The sequence below is a fragment of the Anoplophora glabripennis genome, unplaced genomic scaffold (assembly GCF_000390285.2).
Source record: "Anoplophora glabripennis isolate ALB-LARVAE unplaced genomic scaffold, Agla_2.0 scaffold182, whole genome shotgun sequence".
Classification (NCBI taxonomy): Eukaryota; Metazoa; Arthropoda; class Insecta; order Coleoptera; family Cerambycidae; genus Anoplophora; species Anoplophora glabripennis.
This window is the reverse complement of record NW_019416287.1, coordinates 498,751-519,879: the sequence shown is the minus strand read 5'-3', so window position 1 is coordinate 519,879 and position 21,129 is coordinate 498,751. Positions and strand designations below refer to the sequence as shown.

Here is a 21,129-nt window from a genome sequence, read left to right as displayed (position 1 = left end):
AAAAACCAAATAGCTTATTCAAAGTTAAACGTATCCCGCCTCCTTGCGAGTTCATTATACCCAATTTCTGCGTGACGGTTGTCATGTGGTATCCTGGAATTGTGAACGAAATGCGCTGGTAATTCTGAGGCGTCTACAAGACACAATGCACGTGACATCTTTACGTACGAAAGTGTGCATCACATTTTTTTATGACTTATAAAATACATTTTTAAAAAACAATTATATAAAATTAAATTCTGGCACACGGGCAAATATATTAATTCTGAACTTCCAATAAAGATTTCCTTAATTTGCAAAAAATATGACGCAAGAATTGGAAACATTAAAGTAGACCAATTTCCTCCAGGTTTTGCACATAAACGTTAATTTTGAACTACTAGTGAAATTTTTCGATATCTTACAGGAAAATAGTACTTTATCTAGAAAGACCCAGTCAGGGTCAAAATAATTTCTCAGAAATAAAAATATGGTCCAAATTACATTCTAATCAAGCAGGCATATTCCCCAAAAAATCACAAATCCACTTGAAATTTTTCGGTGCATGGGTCGACAGGAATGACGTTTCTCATCTTTGATCTTTGCTCTCAAGTAATAGAAGTGTGTAATTAATAAGTAAACAGGTGACTGTTAATAATTCTCATGAAAGGTGTGTCTGGGCTCCACCAATGAGTGCTTCGGTAAGGGGGCTTGTCTCTTACGTCACAACTACGTCAAGCTTACACAACACAATATCACCTGCTTAATTTAGCGGCTGCGGCTTTATATCAGTCACAGTTGGTGTGTCAAGCAGAGTTAGTTACTCAGCATAATAAAGTGCGCTAAGCTAATACAATTTTACTTAAATCGGTCGACTGTTCTTTGTGCGTTTTAATAGAAATAAATTGATGTGACATCTGAACAGTGTATAATACATATTTTTCATTCTTAGGGAGGACCTATCCTAATCTGAAACGGGTTTAAATTGCTTCACAGACGGATAAAAAGCTTATTAATAACAACTTGACTATTCAAATTAAAATGAAAAAAATCTTGAAAATTACTGGAAACAAAGAAACATGGATTGTGATTTTATTAAGTTTAATTAAAATCTCATCATGCGACGATGAATTGTTACCAACTTGTTTTAGGTAAGATTTTCACCTTGTTTGAACCCTTCCGTACTGCAATATCCTTGATGTCAGACCTTGTTCTAATCCAAGCTTAACAAACCTTATCTTTTATTTATGTATCAGTTTTTTATGATTTAACTAATAATCCACTTGGATTTTAGTTAAAATATGTTATAACGATAAAATCAAAATATAAATTTAATTTACCATCTGTGGCAGGTCATTTCCACCCACTTATTTTGAATTTGCGCCAAATTTTCCTTCTAATTACCGTTCTTAACATTACAGCGACATTTACTGCCATGGATCCCTTCTTAAGACAATTCAAATGGCAAAAATTTATGAGGATTCAAAGACTTTCGTTGACATGAAAATGAAACATTCACCGAATGAGACTATGCAGTTTTTTAACGATTTTATGAAGAACTTCACTGACAATAACAAAACGCCCGACAGGGCAGAAGTAGAAGGTTTTGTAAATACATATTTTGAACCTGCTGGACAGGAATTTGAAGATTGGGAGCCTAACGACTGGGTATCTCACCCAAAGTTTGTGGATAATATTAGAGACGCAGAACTTCAAGAATGGGCATTAAAATTAAACGATAAGTGGAAAATTTTGGGTAGAAAAATGAAAGACGAAGTTAAAGAGCAGCAGGACCTCTACAGTATTATTTGGGTGCCTAATCCAGTTATCGTGCCTGGTGGTCGTTTTCGAGAATATTATTATTGGGATTCTTATTGGATCGTGCAGGGTTTACTTCTTTCAGAAATGCATGAAACTGTAAAAGGTCTAATTGAAAACTTTCTATACATTGTTGATAATTATGGACTTATCCCGAATGGAGGTCGAGTGTACTATTTGGCGCGATCTCAACCACCATTGATGATACCTATGATTAAGCTTTATTTTGACTTTACTCAAGACATAAAATTTATTTCTGATAACATAAATTTAATGGAGAAAGAATTTGATTACTGGATAACGAATCATTCTAAAATTATCACTAAAGATGGCGTTAATTACACTCTGGCTGCATATGGTGACAAGTCTACAGGACCAAGGCCCGAATCTTACTCGGAAGATGTGGAATGTGCAGACATATTTAAAGAGGATGTCAAAAAGGAAGCATTTTATTCTGAAATTAAAGCTGCTGCAGAATCTGGGTGGGATTTTTCAAGTCGCTGGTTCATCGCGAATGCTTCTAATAAAGGTAAGTTTACTGTATAATTAGTTGCATCTTGGAAAGTATTTAAAATTTTTTAAGGATTTTAAAATTCAATAGTCTGTTAAAATACCGCATCATGCATTATTATTTTAAATGCGTCAATGTTTGAAATCTAGATTTACTTAATTTAAAGAAAAACTGTTCAATTTTTATAACACCATAATAATTCTTTTTTATGAAAGACATAAAGTTCCCCTTGTTTATCGTTTCAGATATTGTCTGTGTATTTGATAATTTTTATTTGAGTATTTTCTCGTGCCTAGAAAAAAACAGGTTAAATTATTTAGAAATATTTATAAATTTTAAATAAACATCAAAAGGATCAGTGAACTTTCTGTGTGGATATTTTTTCGCAAAAATAAGTTTACTTTAATTTTCTGTTTAGTTTGGTAAAACAAATTAAATAAAAAAATGTAAATAAAATACCTAAATTTTCTTAAGATAAGCTAAAATACCAAAAGAAAATAATAAATCGTGATGCAAAGATTATTTAGTGTAAATCAAATTAATATAAAGAAATTATATAAAATAATTTTATTTTCCAGTGGGCGTTTTAAAAAGAGGCATTTATTTATTCAAATAACACTGATGCTGACGGTGAACAAACTGAGAAAGCCTTAAAAACAATTAAATTTTTTACAATTCAGTGTGTGTCTTGAGATAAATTGTTAAAACTAGATAAATTTTGCATTACTTTTAATGAATTTTTAATAACGGGTTTAAGGCGATGTTGATAGTATGTACAAATAAATTGTTCTGTTCTCTAGAAGGTTTGGTTAAACGGTAAATTAAATTTTAAATTTTACAATATGATATAAAATTGAAAAATGAACAACTTTTCTTTGAATAATTTTTTTTAATGTTAAATTGAACGACTACAGAAAATAACGCGAATACATCCTACCTACCTACCTACGTCACTTGTGAGTAAATCTATTAATGGAAAAGTTTCTCATATGAGATGTGTACATGTGTACTTTATTGTTTACAACAAATGACGGAAACGTGATGGAAACTGTTAAAGATAATTTTTGGAAATTTTTATTTCTGTAGATAGTGAAAGGAAGGAACTTACAGCAAAAGTTCGTATTTAGATTTTGGAGTAAATTGCATAGTTATGACTGCAATTTCGCTTTATTTCACGGTAGAAACGGAAAGTTAAACACAAAGAAGTAACTACATAAATCCGAACAGAAATTATAAATAAAATAAGCAAACATTAAACATAAGTGAATATGTAAACATATATTAACATGGCGTGAATAATTAAAAGAAAAATAACAGAAAACTTTGAAGGTTTGGTTTAATTAAGTTGCAAATTAAATTAGAATTATTTTCAAATAAAAAAATAATAAAGAGTGGGACTACTGTCTGCGCTTTGGATCTTTATTCGCGAAAACAACAATCAAGAGATTGTGTTATTTTCGTAAGGAAAACTGACACATCGATAGAAGAAAAACAAATCATTAATTAAGCATTGTTCATGTTCTGTGAATGATGTTGTTGTAATTAGTATGTCATTATTGTTTTATTACTGCATTTCACACATTGTATATTTAAGTTACGAAAAATATCTTGTATTTCTGTTATATACGCGGCTATTTTACGTACGTCTCGGTCAGTCAAGACCTTTAGTGAAGCTGTAAAGTCGAGCAAATAATATGAATAAATAAATCAATAAATCGTTTTACTGTATTTAGACAAAATTAGGAAAAATATAACTGAAATACTTATTGTAGTTCACCAAAGAGAAAACAATAGTACACATTATTTTCTTTCTGTACTTCACTGTTGCTGCAGCTGTTTATTTATTATCAACGTGTTATTTAATGTGTTATTATTATAAATTTAATATATTTTTTCTTATATTCATTTTCTTTTTCTGCCATAAACATAAATTTCTCGGAACTGTCTAAACTGTCTCGGACATTATTTGTTAATATTTTATTTACTTGGGTATTACTGTCATACTGAAAACATTACTTTTTTTGTAAATTGAGAGCCACTCCGCTCGTTCACATTTTCTTATTTTCGATCACCCTGTACAACAAAATTTAAATCTGTCTACGGTAATGCGATTATTTTGACACGCAGTTTTAGAATATTTCTATACCCATCTTATTGAGATAAAAAATATTTAGTAGATCTCTAAAATTTTAATTATTTATTCTAGTTTTGACGGTACCGAATAGAGACCATGTCATTAGAATTCCGTTTTTCCTGATGTAGGATCGTGATATACTTGGACATAATATGCATTGGCTCCCATATCAAAATTCTACCGTTACTGATTAAAAATTAATAATGACTTTATTTGAATTTTTCAAAGTATTAAACAACTGAATAATAAACTGCATTTAAGAACTCTTATAAAAAGGTATTCATGTTGCAAACAAAAATGCAAAAAATGTTTATGTTCAAATTCCGGTATTATAATTATTTTTTAATTTCATAATTTTGACATATTTTATTGATACTGCAAAATGCATAAATTTTAACAAGTTTTTTAAGGATACCTCAAAATATTAAATAGGTACGTTCATTTTCAGAAACGGTTAATTTAAGAGGATCTTTTCGTAAGACTTTTTAATGATTTATTTAATATTAAGTTGTTTCATTTTCTGGAAATACGCATATAAAAAATCTTCCCAGTCAGTTGAGATTTTGACACTTTTTATATATCGAAAGTGCAGTTGGCTACCAATGAGTGTACCAAAAGTGAAAGAAAAAAATACATAACTGAAGAAATTGTAGCAAAATATGAATTTAAAAACAAACAAACTTTAAACAAAACATTGTCTGTAATTTTTATTTGTGGCATTTGTTTCTTCAGTTGATTATTTCTGCCGCAATGATCACAGAGTAGGAGAGAGGCTAACGAAAAGAGAAAGCAAGACTTCTAAGTAGATATTTTAAAGGAAATAGGAAAGAGTGATGATGGATGACGATGTAAACGTGTAAAGTAAGTTTAGACCATTCAGCGGTCACAGTAGCAGCAGTGCAGTAAAAGGAAATTAATAATAAATAATGTATATTACACGTGATAAGTTATTTGGCTGTTCGTGCTTCTCGGCAGATGACGATAATGTCGCACACACTTTTCTGCTGAGCAAACTATTACTGATTTGATAAAAAGACACACTCATTCGTCTCTAATTCATGAGCAGCTGATGAGTTAATATATCAAAGAGTAGAATGCAATTGAAATATAGTGTTTACTGTAATTAATAAATGTTTAGTGAAACCTTTTGTTAAACCAGTTGGACTCCGATATATGAAGGGGTTAAAAGAATTACAAAGCAAGATGTTCATTATACTGAAATAAGAAATATACGTAGTGCGATAAAAAGAAGGCACAGTTCAACAACCAGATTGATGTTCAATACATTTTCCATCAGGATTATCATTAGACATCAAGATGTTTGACCTTCTGAAACACTGACTGAGATCATGCAGTTTGTGATCGGATTAGTCTATTGAATGTTTGGGAGTTGTAACCCTTATCAAGGACACCTCTGTACTTACTGATCCTCACAATATCGCCTACTTCGAACTTAGACAAACTTGAATATCTAACTATTGGTAAATTATAAATAGATCTCGGAGACATTTTCGTTGTCCTTGTTCGCAGATGCCTGTTTCATACCGCTGCGCTGGTTCAGTGCTTAGTATCGTTTATTTTTATTATTTCAATCGCATCTAATATAAGCGAAAGGTTAATCATTAAAATTGAATTGTTTATAAATTACAGCCTTTAGGTTTCTATTTACACGTTCCACAATGGAACCTTCCTTGCTACTAAACGGAGAATACTGATTAATATTAGCCACCTTCATTATAATAATTATAATAATAATAATAAGAGTAGCACATTAACAAATCAGTTTATATACTCATCAAAGCATATCACTTCCATATTTATCCTCCCAGCATAAAACCACATGCATTTTAAATTTTTGGAATTCATATTAACATATGATCGCTATAAACGTATCTGTGATTCATGCCAACCTATTTGAACAACACCAAATACTTGCAATGAATTTTACCAAATAGAACAATCGACTCGTTTATGTTTACCCTACTGAAATAGTCAAGTACATAGTCGAATTAAGCTTTGACTAATACGAATAAGGGTACGACCTCGAGTACGAGCATAGTGCAAAGTCGAGCATTCAGATTCAGATAGAGGCTAGAAACACGAGCAACAGCTTTGGGATTTAAAACACGTGTTAGCATCTGTATAGCCATAGTGCAGTGTTGCCAGATGTGGCGATTTATCGCCAATATGGCTACTTTGCAACAGAGAAATAAACAAAAAAAATCATTTGGCGACTGGCGACATATTATGGCTACTTGTCACTCATTCTGGGCGACTTATTGGCTACAAAATTGTAACCGCGGTCTTATAAATACATAACACTTTTCTTCTTATAAGCGACAAAAAGATAAAAGCCTGGTGACAAAATTAGTATTTTTCACTTTTTATATTGGCAGAGCATATTTGTACGTCATTCGTCCTTCTCTTCCGTTGTTTGGGTTCTAGAATTCTACCAGGGAGGATTCTACAATACTACAATTGTAAATTGTCATTGTCATTAGTCATGGTAAGGTGCAAGATAAATCGTGTAACCGTTTGTTCGTGTAACCTGGTATACTGTAACACAGATCGTATCAAATTTAATATAATTTTGAATTTAAATGAAAGTCGCGAACTACATATAAAGGACAATTTAAAATTTTGAAATATTGCCGCCAAAATGCTAATGTAATGATATGTGATTCTAATCAAATTCGTAATTCGATTTGTTTAAATTAGCGATTTAATTGCCTCGTTACTTGGTTTATTATAACTATGAATTAAGCAACCCTTGTCCCTTAAATTTTTCTTCCATCGTTTAAATTCTTCTTCTCTAATTATTTTCAATAGTTGGCGACACATGGCGACTTTGTTTCTCTATTTTGACTACTTGATAAAGCTAATATCTGGCAACACTGCCATAGTGATACGACTGTGTACAGACATAGCTGTTGCTCGTGCCTCTATCTGATCGATTTGAATAAGTCAACAGACTGATCATCGCGGTTGTTTTACCGCAATTTGCAATAATGCAATACTATGCGATAGCACGGATTAATTTTTCTTGAATTTTTTTAATCACTTGCAACCTCTAAAATTTATGTCGATTGCTGTTTTCGTGAAGCACATGTATATACTTAGATAATTTTCACCTGACGCACCTTGACTCAATCCTAAGTAAGTAAGTTCTGCGACGAACAGTAAATTAGCGAAAAGGTTTGTTTACTAAAGCAGGTCGTCGAGCGTAGAAGTTTACTCTTCGGAGAAAGATGACGGGGTAAAAATTCGGACAAACACGATTTTTTTACAAATTTTCAAATATATTAACCACAAGCAGAATGTCTGTTTTCAAATGTCGGAATATTCACCCAAATTTTTAATGTTAAATTTATTCCAAACGGCAGTCGTTAGGTACAACCACCAATGTTAGAAATACGTTCATCGGACAATATACTATAAAGGTCGTTTATCGGTAGAATCGTTTAAGGCCATTTTTTCAACTCAGGTAAATTTAATCGTTAATACTATCTCTATCACTTTCTTATACATATGTTTTTTATGAGAGGGATATGGATGTAACTGACAAGGATTAGCACCCTTTCTTGTAGACAGGCTGAATGGCTTTGAATCACAATGCGATTCTCGGTATCATCGAGATAAGAAACCAATTTCTCGATTTTATCGGTTGTGAGACACAACATACACATCAATAAATCGTAACTTTATTCAAATATCTTTAACATTTTTAGTGCAAGGAAGGTATTTTTTGTTATTTATTAGCAAAATTGAAATTTTGCCCTCAACGCAGCCGTACGTCAGACGGAGAAAATTAAAACAAACCTTACTACCAGGATTTTTCGGATTATTATCCAGTAGCCTATGTGACCGGCCCTTGTTCCAAGCTAGACTCTGTCGGGGCGGACCTGCTATCAGAACTCCTGTTCCTGTCCTAATATCGGGTCCGCTCCCACAGATCTAGCCTAAGAACAACAACGGCAGGTCAAAGATTCCTTAAAACCACTAACAATAAAACGAACATTGTGGGATACAAAATCTTTATACAAAAGAAATAAACTCAACTGAACGCAAACGGAAATTTTTGCCCACATGTGAAAAAACGTACTTTGCAAACAATATTTCTTTCCTATCAAAAAAATATGTGTTATAAACTACATTATAACAATAGATTTTATTTACTTTTATTATTCTCCCGCATCCAAGGTAATATTTAATTAATATATATAGCCACTATTTGATTAAAATTGTATGAATTACAAACCGTAGACTTTTTCAAAATTCAGTTCTATATTATACAGGGTGTTAATTAAGTATGTACAATAAATTCAACTGATGATTATTTGACTGATTCTAAGACAAAAAGCTCATATAAACATTGGTCCGCAGATGCTTCGTTTTCAAGATACAGGGTGTTAAACTTTTGTAAAAAAATGCCATTTCGTAAATGTCTTAAATACCCTTTACCCAATTTTGTTGTAATTTGGCAGTGTTATTTGTAATTTGTTCTTTAGATGTTACATGTTATTAATAAGAAATTATAAAAATATGATAATTTCCAAAAGAAACTTTTCCCCATGTTTCTTGTATGGTCCAGGAATATGCAATTAAGTAAATTTTATTTTTTCAGTTTGTATTTTTCGCTTAATTCAAAAAATATATAAAAATTACAAAAAAGTCAGTGGCGTACATTTTTTTTTGTCAAAAATATTCGTTAAGGTACAGCTCGGGACGCCACGGGACTTAATAAATCTAATCAAGTTAGGGTTAAATTAGCCCCCTTAAAATAACACTGCCAATTTACAACTAAATTGGGTAAAGGGTATTGAAAATATTTACGAAATAGCAATTTTTTTACAAAAGTTTAACACCTTGTATCTTGAAAACGATGCATCTGCGGACCAATGTTTATATGAACTTTTTGTCTTAAAATCACTCAAATAATCGTCTGTTGAATTTATTGTACATACTTAATTAACACCCTGTATATTGAAATAAAAACAATTTATTTTCTCAGTACTGTCAAAAATTTGCTTTCAACGCCAATGCGATTGTCGGATTTTACGTACTATACAGCGTGTGAATCTAGTCAGTATTTTACTCACGGTAGTAGAAAAAAATGTTTTTACCCACATATTATATTTAATACCAGTTACCAGACAGAAAAGAACTTTCATTTAATTTACCTGTTAATTTTTAGGTAATCTAACCGATATTAAAACAAGATCCATCATTCCTGTGGATTTAAACGCTATGATATACTGGAACGCAAAACTACTAGCTGAATTCCATCTACTTCTCAATAATACAGCAAATGCTGATAAATTTAACAGTATAGCTGCAACTTGGATGAAGGCAGTCACCGCTGTCTTGTGGCACGAAGAAATTGGAGCGTGGTTGGACTATGACATTTTCAATGAAGTTAAAAGAGATTATTTTTACCCTACCAACATCGCACCTCTATGGACTGGTTGCTACAACACTACAAATAAAGATAAAATCGTGCGAAGCGTGTTAAAATATTTACAAAACAAAAATATCTTATATCCAGGAGGTATTCCAACTACAGTTGAACATACTGGAGAACAATGGGATTACCCAAATGCTTGGCCACCTTTGCAGCATATAATGGTCGTTGGTTTAAATAGTACTGGCAATGATCACGCAGTTAGGTTAGCATATGAAATAGCAGAGAAGTGGATTCGTTCGAATTACAAAGCTTTTAATAAAACGGGAAATATGTACGAAAAGGTAAGTCACTTCAATAAAAGCTTATTACTGTTCTTATTTGCAGCATTTTTTATATTATAACTGTATGTTTTAATTATCTTTCAACAAAAAAAAAACGTATATTAATTACTAGCATTACTAGGATACATTTTTATATAAACCTTTTTTTTAATGGATAATAAAGGAGATATATCCTTTAAAGAGGGTAAATAGATTTTTTAGGGTATATTAAAAACTTCTTTCATATACTTACCTTATTCATGTTTTAAACCTAGAGCATATCAGTTGCGTAAAGGGTAGTTTTAGAGGTGACAATCACTGTTTCATCACCAACTTATCCTATTAAAAAAAAAGAAATGTTGATCTAAATTATTAGGGAAAAGAAGGTTCTTATTTCTGATAAATTAAACCATTTTCTATAAAACAAATACCTACTTAAGTTGCATCATGGCTTAAATAAATTTAAAATTTCCTCAAGATAATCTATATTTATTTTCATATGCTGTTTTCGAAAATCAGAACGTTTTTTTTTTTCAATGAAAACCTGGGGGAAAATATTGAGTTTTAAATTTATTCAAGCAATAAAACTAAAGTGCTTGTTTTATAAAAATAGTTTGAAATATCTGAAGTATGTCCATTGGCGTGTCCATACTTTTTAAAAAAGGGAAGCTGTTCAAAAAAAGAGTTCAAAATGAAGTTTGTTCTATTTTATACTTTATTTATTTATTCTTTTAAGCATAATTTCTACACAAAAAAATAACAGGCAAATTAATATCGCTTTGTCAGTTAGAAGTATATTTAACTCTTGTGAGTTTCCTAAATGATATTTTAGAGGTCGTCGTATTTTGCTAACAATTTTCCCTATTTAATAAGTATCCATATTCAGTAAAGCAAAGAAAAGGTAACTCATGTTCTCCAAGAAAACAAACTGTCTATGTCTTCTAAGAATTTCGCGATTTTTTCGCATTTGTATTTTTCTTGAGAAATTGAGCGGATCATTTAGAACATGTTAGATGTTTTCTCTTTTATTAAAGCCTGAATATGTTATTACTTGTCATGCCATGTCTTTTTATTTTATTTTATTTTCCGACTTAAACAATGTTTGTCGGAAAATACATTTCTTTTTCACAAACTTTTTTCAGTGGAAAATAAAAGACCTACCCAAAATATAAGAGAGATTGTTGCCTTCAGTTAACCATTCACTACAAAATTTATATTACAGGGGAAGGTGTGTTTCTCTAGATTACATGGTAAACACGCCACTGGTATATAGTACGATTATTCAAAATGCACCCGCATATGTAAACCTGAATTTCTTAAAAGTGATTAGATTTATTTGGAAATAAAATAAGAATACCTTTTTTTTCGTTAATAGCACAAAGACGACTATGAAAACAGTTTGTAAATGAAATAGTGTCACCCCCTAAACTATCCCTTATACAACACGTACCTATGATTTGAAATACTCAGTGAATTATTAAGATAAATCGAAGTTTTAAGATATCGCAAATAAATATATACCATCCTCCTTTAAAAGGGATATATCTCTTTTTACCCATTTTCGTAAAGTATTTAAAAATTATCCTTATTTTTTAATATACAATTCGTCCTATAAATATCAGTGAATCTGGGACCATTAGGTAGTGTGGAAACGTATCACATCATGTTTCAAATATAAAATCAACAATAAAACTTAATGCAAAATACAGTAATTTATTTTTGGCCGCTGTTGGATTCAACTGATTTAAAAATTGTTGTTACATAATATAGGGTGAGCCAAATTTTTATACTCAAACTTCAACACTCGATAAATGACCCTGTTTTGAAAAAAAGTTCATTTAAACATAGATTGCAGAATTCTTCTTTTTCGAGATACAAAAATACGAAAAAAATGATATTTAATGGAATATCTCGTGAAATGTATGACTAGTTAAAAAAAATCACGATGTTGATATATAAATATGATAACCACTGATGAAGATACTAGAATGCACTAAAAGCCCTGGAATTTTGACGCAACTCAGTACTAAGTAATTTTTATTGGTATTTCTAACAAAAAAGATGCCTACCATTTCATTGGAAAAAGGAGATCACTGCCAATAAAATTTAAACGAATTTTTTATAAAACCAAAAATAACACGAGCCAATATGTTAATTATCTTTACTGCTACATTGGAAGATTGTCTATGCTTAATCATGAATTATTCAATTAAATATTAAAATTATGTTTTATAAAATATGTTAAAATAAAAAATAACATTGTTGAGTATTTGCCCAAGCAATATATTGTCAATCATATATAATGAAGTAGCTTCAACTCGTGTCATGAGTTCAGGACTTGTGGACTAAAATAAATACGAGAAGATTTATAATTTACGATTTCGTGTTTGAAGTGTAACTCGTAAAAAACATTTTTAAGTTACTCTTGTTTAATATTGATCTGTTCTATTAACATCAGTTCTGGTTATTTTACTTTTCTTTAAAACGTATTAAGCTAATTCCAAAAATATTTCTAAATTCGTACAAAATTAAGTCATACAGGGTGTTTTCGAAGTCTGTGTAATAACTTGAAGACAGTAATGAACAAAATTTCACATTTATTCAAGTACCTATCTAGGCGGTTGCCACTAATGTAAGTAATTTTAATAAGTTCGTTTTATTTCTGTTGGCTGGAAGAAATGTAGGTATATTATTTTAATTAAATAACGAGCTATTATCGAGTGACTATCTGTTTTATACACCTTGAGTCGTAGTCGTTTTAGAACCTTTCTGCATTAAAACTTTTTGGTGATTTGATTAAAAATCTGAACTTAGCTTAGATATGTACCTAGAATACACCCTGTATGCATATCCTTTCATATCAAATATCAAAGTATGCTAGACAAATTAGGAAATACTCGAAATATTCTAAAAAATGAAATACTCCATCCAAATTATACCAATGAAAAAATTTACCTACCTGTACCGTTGCAAACGCCTGCCTTTTATAAATTGAATTAATAGATCTTTCAATATTAATAAATATTAAATTAAATTTAAAAATAAATACCCAGCAAGTGTGACATGAAAACCATATACCGTGATAAAAATTTGTTGCTATAAAAGTTTTCTGGGATAAAGACGTCACCTATTAACTTACGCAATGGAAAATCATTTTTCGACTTTTACCGTTGACCTTGACATAGCAGCATGATAGGTGGTAATTACTGATATGCAGCAATGAAAAGTTTGCATATATTTTCTAAGATGTATAGGGTGTCCCATTTGAGATAGTACACACACATAAAAGTAACACTAAATATTTATCTTCGATTATTTATGATGTTTCATTTCTTTTGTGCGTCTGTTAACTTAATTTTTCTGTATATTAATACATTTTTTTAAATTTCTCGTGGAATTTAAGGCCTGCCTTGATAAATAGAGAATGGTCTAAAACGCTCCAATTCAGTGTTATTTGATGTTTTTAAAAAGAATTGCCTTCGATTTGTTGAAGTTTAAAAATTAAGTTAGATCCAGAAGAAATGGGACACCCTATATCTCAATAATTTTTTATACCTGTTTTTATTTTGACTATATTGAACCTACGTAGTTGTTTGTGAGTTCATAAAAATAGTATCTTGGGCACGAAATTAGCATGATGGCCATTCGAATGTCTGGCTACTTTATATTTCATCGAAAAATTTGCAGGTCGTACACAGAACAAGTCATTTCCTTTGATAAACAGATCCGTGCAAAGCTCGGGATCCTTATCTATTATCATTTGATGTAAATTCCGTTTATATGTCATTGTCTCTTGGATTTTCACTTAAAGGTCACACACAATGATATATTTGAATAACTTAAATTTAGGTAAACAATATCTCGTAATATCAAAATCAAATACCTAACAAAACAGGTAAATTAAAGTCAATTTAGCAAACCTTGTACGCAATTACGTATGCTTAAAAATTTGTAATATTATTTAATGACATACAGATCGATATTTCTGCAATACGGTGATATATATGCGTAATTTCATTTCAGGAAAGATTTTGGCAACAAAACTATAGAAAAAATATACTTAATTTAAATTTTTCCTTCTCACAGCACGGTTAAGTCTAAAAAGTAGTTGTCAATAATGAACAGAACAGAGTTCTATATTTTTTAAAACTCACTATTGAAATAAAAAACTAAAAAGTATCGTAAATAAGGCGTAATACATAACACAATAGTAAGTTTCACACTTAAAATACTGCTACGGATGCTCTATTAGGCACCTTGATAATTATTTCATTATATTCTTGGTTATTTGTAAATTTATGGGTACCATCATTACTACAACATGAAAATATATAAAGCGGGCAATTTTGAATTCAGGGACAGTTTGTTAAAGAATAGAAATGTCAAACTAAGGAGTAGTTATTAGCTTTGTTCCTAGTAGAATCCAAAATAGTTTCCAACAGTCAGACGCATGCGCATATGGATATAATACTTACATAAGGTTCAAAATTCATTGTTTTGAATCTTCATTGTTTTGAATCAAATGCGATTGCGTCTGACTGTTGGAAACTGATTCTAATGCACTTGGAACAAAGCTATTGTAAACTTTTGCAAAGTTTACAGAATTTGTACCAAATGACAATCTGTTTTATTTTCATAGGTTTACTTTCGTCTGATTGTGAGTTACAATGTTTTAAATAAGTTTTCAAATAGTGAATCGAAACACTAGAACAGTGTGTCCAGCGGCGTCTTATACTAATGAAGAGTGACAAAGGCGAATGAAACTGACGCCTACGAACTGCACTTATTTGTGATATTTTAAATTGCACGTCAGCGCCGTGAAGTCGTCGCCTAAGAACAGAATATTTGCGGTATTTTAAATTGCATATCGGCGCCGTAGTTAAGTAGTTCATGTCACATGTTAAAACATTGAATCAAGGTGATAGATGGAATAAAACGCCAAACTTTGGGATTAACATTTTAGTAATAACAGTTACGCGGTACCCATGACCTCTATATGTCTCAGAAAAAAAACTTGCAAAATATGGGTCAAAACTGATTTTTTCCTATATTTTATCCAAATATATCATTTTCGTAGTAGGTATTTTGAAGCTGAACACGATGCCATTAGTAAAATTTCCCATGACCTCGATATTTCTCAGAAAATCTAATATTTGCGTGAAAACTGCCCCAAATAAGTATAGGTCAAAACAGATTTTTTTCTAAATTTTGTCCAAATACTTATATCATTTTCGTAGTAATTCTGAGAAATATCGAGGTCATGGGTAAATTTTACTAATGGTATCGTGTTCAACCCCTTAAAATACTACAAAATGATATACAGGGATATACAGGGTGTCCCACGGTGATGAGACATTAGACATATTTCAGACAACTTCGATTTTTATTTTGAAAATTTGGGCAATAGTGTTTTTGGGCATGCCCTTCTCAACTAAAATAATGGCGTCCACCTAACACCGGAAGTTGACGCCATCTTCTTTATTTTAAATGGAACACCCTGTATATTATTGCAATTTTGGATTCTACGTCACTTTTTAGGAACTTTAAAGGTTTTCTATTCTTAAAGTTAACCGTTTTTGATATATTTAATTTTTTTCAAAAAGAAAAGCACTGCCTAATTCAAAATGATGTGTATTTTATAATAATATAGTTAGTGATAAAATTTATAGGGGACATAACTAAAACTCTGAGCTTCCCTGCCATAATTTCAAAATGACTTAATTTCATACAGGGTGGTAGAAATTTAATTCCGAATTTAGTCAACTTTAAACCATCTTAACTTATTTTTTTAATGGTACACCCTGTATATTTTTGAGCAACCTGATGAACAATTTTGTTCTCTTTCGAATGATATAATGGTTCCCTATACCTATCTTTTGTGGTTTTTTAATTAGGCAGTGCTTTTTTAATTTTTTTGAAAAAAATTAAATATACCAAAAATGGTTAATTTTAAGAATAGGAAACCTTTATGAAAGTTCACCAAAAAATTGGCGTAGAATCCTAAATTGCAATAATATACAGTGTGTTCCATTTAAAATAACGAAGATGACGTCAACTTCCAGTATAACCGGATAACAGTTGAGAACAGTTTCTGAAATATGTCTAATGTCTCGTCACCGTGGGACACCCTGTATTTGGACAAAATTTAGGAAAAAATCGTTTTGACACATATTTGGGTAAGTTTTCACACAATAGTATGGAATTTCTGAGAAATTTAACCATAAAATTTTGCTAAGGGCATTGCGTTCAGCTTCTTAAAATACTACAAAAATGATGTGGGTCTCTTGGGTTTGAATTGTTTTTTATGTGCCTGTGTAATTGGCGTTATTCACAAACCATGGTTTAGGTTAGTTCAGTGTGACAAGTTAAAAATATTTCACAATTTTACAGGTATTTACCGGTATCCAACAGATAGGATCATACAGGGTCGGAAAGTCCCCATGGTTCATCGGCCGTTACGTGAGAGCGATAAAGAAAGTCATAGAAATCCGTGCGATAGAGAAAGATGGCTATAATGAAGGCGTCTAATAGTCTTCTTATTAGAAGTGGATCTTATTTGTGGAAGGGCGAAATGGGCGGTGACTATTAGACGCGTTCCTTATAGCCATCTTTCTCTATCGCACGGATTTCTATGACTTACTTTATCGCTCTCACGTAACGGCCGATGAACCATGGGGACTTTCCGACCCTGTATAAAAACATACATTATAAATAGAATTAAATGCTGGCAGAAATAAATAAAATATAGACACATTTTATTTATACTATTTGTTTAGTGAACTTTCTAAAATAAGTGAATAAAAAAATTCATAAATATTGTATTGTAGAAAAGACTGAGACAAACTTCCAAAACATTTATATTTATTATTAATTTTAGTACGACGCAACAGTTCCTGGAGGCTATGGTGGTGGTGGTGAATATGAAGTTCAAGAGGGTTTTGGTTGGACAAATGGTGTTATAATAGATCTTCTTAGTAGATATGCAGACGAATTAACAGTCGACGATCCTCCGCCTACCACCGAAGAATCTTCTACTAGTACGAATGTTCCTGGTTCCTCTTCTAGTCTTAGTTCAATTACGACAGCATTGATAGCATTACTTGTATCATTGACAGCTGGTTTTATAGGGTGAGGTGAGAATAAGACTAGAAATTTGTTAAACATATTGTTCTAATTGTAATTTTTTCTTTGTTTCAGATGTTTATTACTGCAATATAAACACTAGCATGTGTGTGATATTATAACTTACCAAAGTTCTAACGAAAAAACATATCTGAATTTTACACCTTCGTAACTCAGGGCGAAATTCGATTTTATATTTTTTTAAACTTTTATTCCTGTTCCTTAATGTATATAGAGCTATTAAATATTTTTGTAATTGAAATCATACATAGTATTAATGCAAATGTGATGTTATAGTATATTACTTTGGTGCTATGACCTGCATCAATAATAGGTACCTGCTAGTGAGCATGTGTGCTTACAGTGCATGCTTTAATTTTTTTATATCTAATAATAACGTAATCATAATAGTTTATAATGTAGTTATAATAGCAATAAACAAATAAAAAAATTAATATATAGCAATGTTTATCCTTAATTTGTGCAAGTTAGCTTAAATATGATGAAATTTAAAAATTATGTTTGCGATTTTTAAGTTTGTGCGTTTATATTCTCAGACAGTAACAATAACAATATGCCTTATTTACCTTTACTAACCATCTGACTAAAACCTTGAAGTAATTTCTGTATATAAATAATATAAAAGAATATCTGTATATATAAATGCTTAAACCAGCGGTCGCCAATGTTTTAATACCTACCCCCTAATTTTGTATCTTTGTTGATGGCAAAATGTAAAAGGGGATTTAGTTTGTAAACATGTATACTTATATAGTTGTTTTCCTATTTACACTTCGTGTTTGCTTATTTATACATACTGTTACTTTTGTTTTGTTTATTCATAGTAGTATGCAGTACCTGCATAAATGTGGCAGTACAGTTGAGATCAAATTTGTAGCTCTGCAAAATTTAATTCACTCACTATTGGGCGATAGAGGCTAAGTTCACGACCACTGGTTTAAACGAGCTTAATATTTAAAAAGTATTCTCAAGCTTTCTAAATAAATACTTAATAATTATTTGCCAAAAGCAAATTATATATTAGCTATGAAATACTTAACAATGACAAAAAGATAAGAACTAGTAGTATATTGTTTTGTGTGTTTCTTAATGTAATATTTTTTATACAGAATTATAATCTACAAGAGACGCAGTCAAAGGCAGTTATTGTTGAATGATAGGAAGAGACCTTACACAGCACGGTATACGGAACTTAGAAACATATCCAAGCATGGAAAAAATGCTAGGTAAGTGTCCCTATTCAAGCAGTACACTTATACCTCGTTGAAGATTATGTTGAAAGGATTTCCATTATAAGCAAACTCGATTTTGTGCCATATATCTTCTATTCAATTTGTGTTTGTGTCCTATTTTCAAAATAAAGATAATCATTTGTGTTTTTAAAGAAAGTGGTACATACTTGCAGTGTAGCATTTGACGAGAGCGCAGAGACAATACTAAATTACAGCATTATAGTATAAATTGTAAATAAGACGTAAATAAGACATAGTTAATTATTAAATTATTATATTTTTTAGCATTGTGTAGAAGTTTTATTAGAATATCTGCATGTAAGAACTTTTGAACTGTTTATCTATTTTCAAAATAATGTTATAATCTCCAGGTATATTTTTTATAATAATTTGGCAAAATTCAGTAGATGTGAAATTAGTGAAAACGATTATTGATTGATTGATAGTTTTTTTTTTGTTTAATAACAAAATTTTTTATCTTTACATTATATTTAGCAAAAATTGAAGAGAAATTTGCCAAGCTATACATAAAATGTTTCGTCTTTAACAAGTGCCTGTAATATGCAGATAGATTGTAAATAATTAGAACAATTTAATATTTATTAATTATTTATGAATTAATTTATTCATTTTTTAGTAGTATTTTTTTTAAATTAAAAGAATCTCAAATACATTGTGTTTTAACAATTTCTCTTGTATAAACTTTAGTAAATGTATCATAGATAATTCAATTGTGATATTTAAGGTGTACACACGTTGTTACATTTTTTTTTTGTTCTTGTCTTAATCATGTTTGTATTTGGGCCATTAAAAATATATTTATATTAAACCGTTTCTGTTGTGTAACTTAATTTAATGGAAATATTTGCTTCAAAATGATACTCCCGAAACACTTAGTTTTAATAGCAACATTTTAACCTAATCTGAGATAAAATTGTAGCTATTACTCATGTAAATAGCGGGGACTCTAAAAATGCCAGTATTTCAAGGTGGTTAAATTCATAACTGTAACAAAATATGCGTCAAGGATAATTTTCCGCATCTACTTTCTCCCTAATTAAACATTTTGTACCCCTAAAAAATAGTAATATAAACTGATTACGTCTATAAAAAGACAGTGCTCTTCAGTTTCGGCCCCCGGCAATACACATTGTATTGGCAGGTCACTAAGGTTCAGAATATTTTGTAAAAATTGTACGAGTTAAAGTTGTCACGATAGTTTTTTAATAGATTACCTCTATATAAGTATTTACATCATAATTGTAAATTTTATGTTTTAAAATTACCTTAAAATTAAGTTAGTGTGTGACTAACAATTTAATCAAAAAGGGTGACTACAAAGAACGAATGGAGGAGCGAGTTGGTATGGCAAGCCGACCCAGCCCACTCGGTAATTACTAAAAACCGACCCTACAGCAACCCATAATAGAATACTAAGTGCCTTGTATTACCGGTGAACCACGTTTTAACATCTCTTGTTGACATGTAGCAATGAATCGGGCGGTAAATTTTAATTTCACAAGTAATATTTAGATTAACACGTTGACTGCGATACATACCTCTGGGGGTATGTACTCATTATAAAAAATATGCGAATCTCAATAACCACATTTTTACTGTATCTTGTGGAAGTTGCAGAATCTGTAGTTTTTGGCCGATTTCAAAGAACCAAATAGCTTTTGAATGAGGCTTCCAATTTTTACATATTAGCCTTGCTGTCAATATGCATGTCCCGGGGGATATGTATCGCATAGAAGTAATATAATATAACTAATATGCGGCACATATCTCCTGGGATATGTATTTATTCGAACCACCGAAGGGGGTGTTGTTGTTGCACGGAGGTTATGTTCGATTCTTTATATGAAGTGCTCCTTATTTCTAGTTTATTGTGTCCAGTTATCAAAAAAAAAGTCATACAAAATAATACTCAAACCAGAAATAATGATTTTTCTATTTTTTTCTTTTCAAAATTCTGCGAATGAAAACGTTAGTATCCTAGGATATATAGTTACAGATACATGCAAGTTTATAGCAATAATTGTGTTATTTTTAATTTTATAGAGGGTCAAATGTAAAAAAATTACATATCCCCAGGGATATGTACCGCACAGAAAAAGTTTTGTTACATATCCCCGAAGATATGTATCGCAGTCACGGACAAAGTACATTGAGATTATCTCACAGTCAACGTGTTAAGAGATTTGACTTGGCTTTGAGGTAATGGTCCACGCTCTGATTTATTTGGGCTCTTGCGCTAGGCTTTATTTATGAGTTTGTAAAATACTGTTGGATTTAAAAATGTTTGTATATAAATCACATTTGCAGTATGTTTTAGGATTGTGCACTGTCTGAATATCACTATTTTTGTACGCACTGGGTTAAAGTACTAAAGTCTGATTATTATTGATCCTAAAGTCATTTGATAATCCTGGAATGTTGTTTTCGTCATTTTTTTCGTAAGGATGGTGAAAATTTTGACGCCTTTTGCATTGTTGGCGGCCTTGGGTAGATGCGGAACATATGTCGTCATCGTTGATGTAATAAAGGACCTTTGGAGCCAATCATCTCATCCTAACGGCTTGCCA

General features: G+C 30.9%; 1 protein-coding gene across 4 annotated transcripts in view; it reads left to right on the top strand.

Annotated features, from left to right (window-relative positions):
* The window catches only part of LOC108910980 (trehalase), a 32,096-nt gene extending 12,731 nt beyond the window's left edge, over positions 1–19,365 (top strand). Inside the window, exons 2-6 of one of the 4 annotated variants that reach the window (XM_018715774.2) lie at positions 932–1,130; positions 1,401–2,326; positions 9,637–10,187; positions 17,044–17,294; positions 18,419–19,365. In XM_018715774.2, the coding sequence (XP_018571290.1) occupies positions 1,021–1,130; positions 1,401–2,326; positions 9,637–10,187; positions 17,044–17,294; positions 18,419–18,539 (1,959 nt within the window). In that variant the 5' untranslated portion in view covers positions 932–1,020 and the 3' untranslated portion in view covers positions 18,540–19,365. Of the gene's footprint in view, positions 1–781; positions 1,131–1,400; positions 2,327–9,636; positions 10,188–17,043; positions 17,300–17,363; positions 18,392–18,418 lie in introns of those variants that run through there. The other 3 variants (XM_018715773.1, XM_018715775.2, XM_018715776.1) reach the window with 3 other exon arrangements.
* Positions 19,366–21,129: the final 1,764 nt, after the last annotated feature.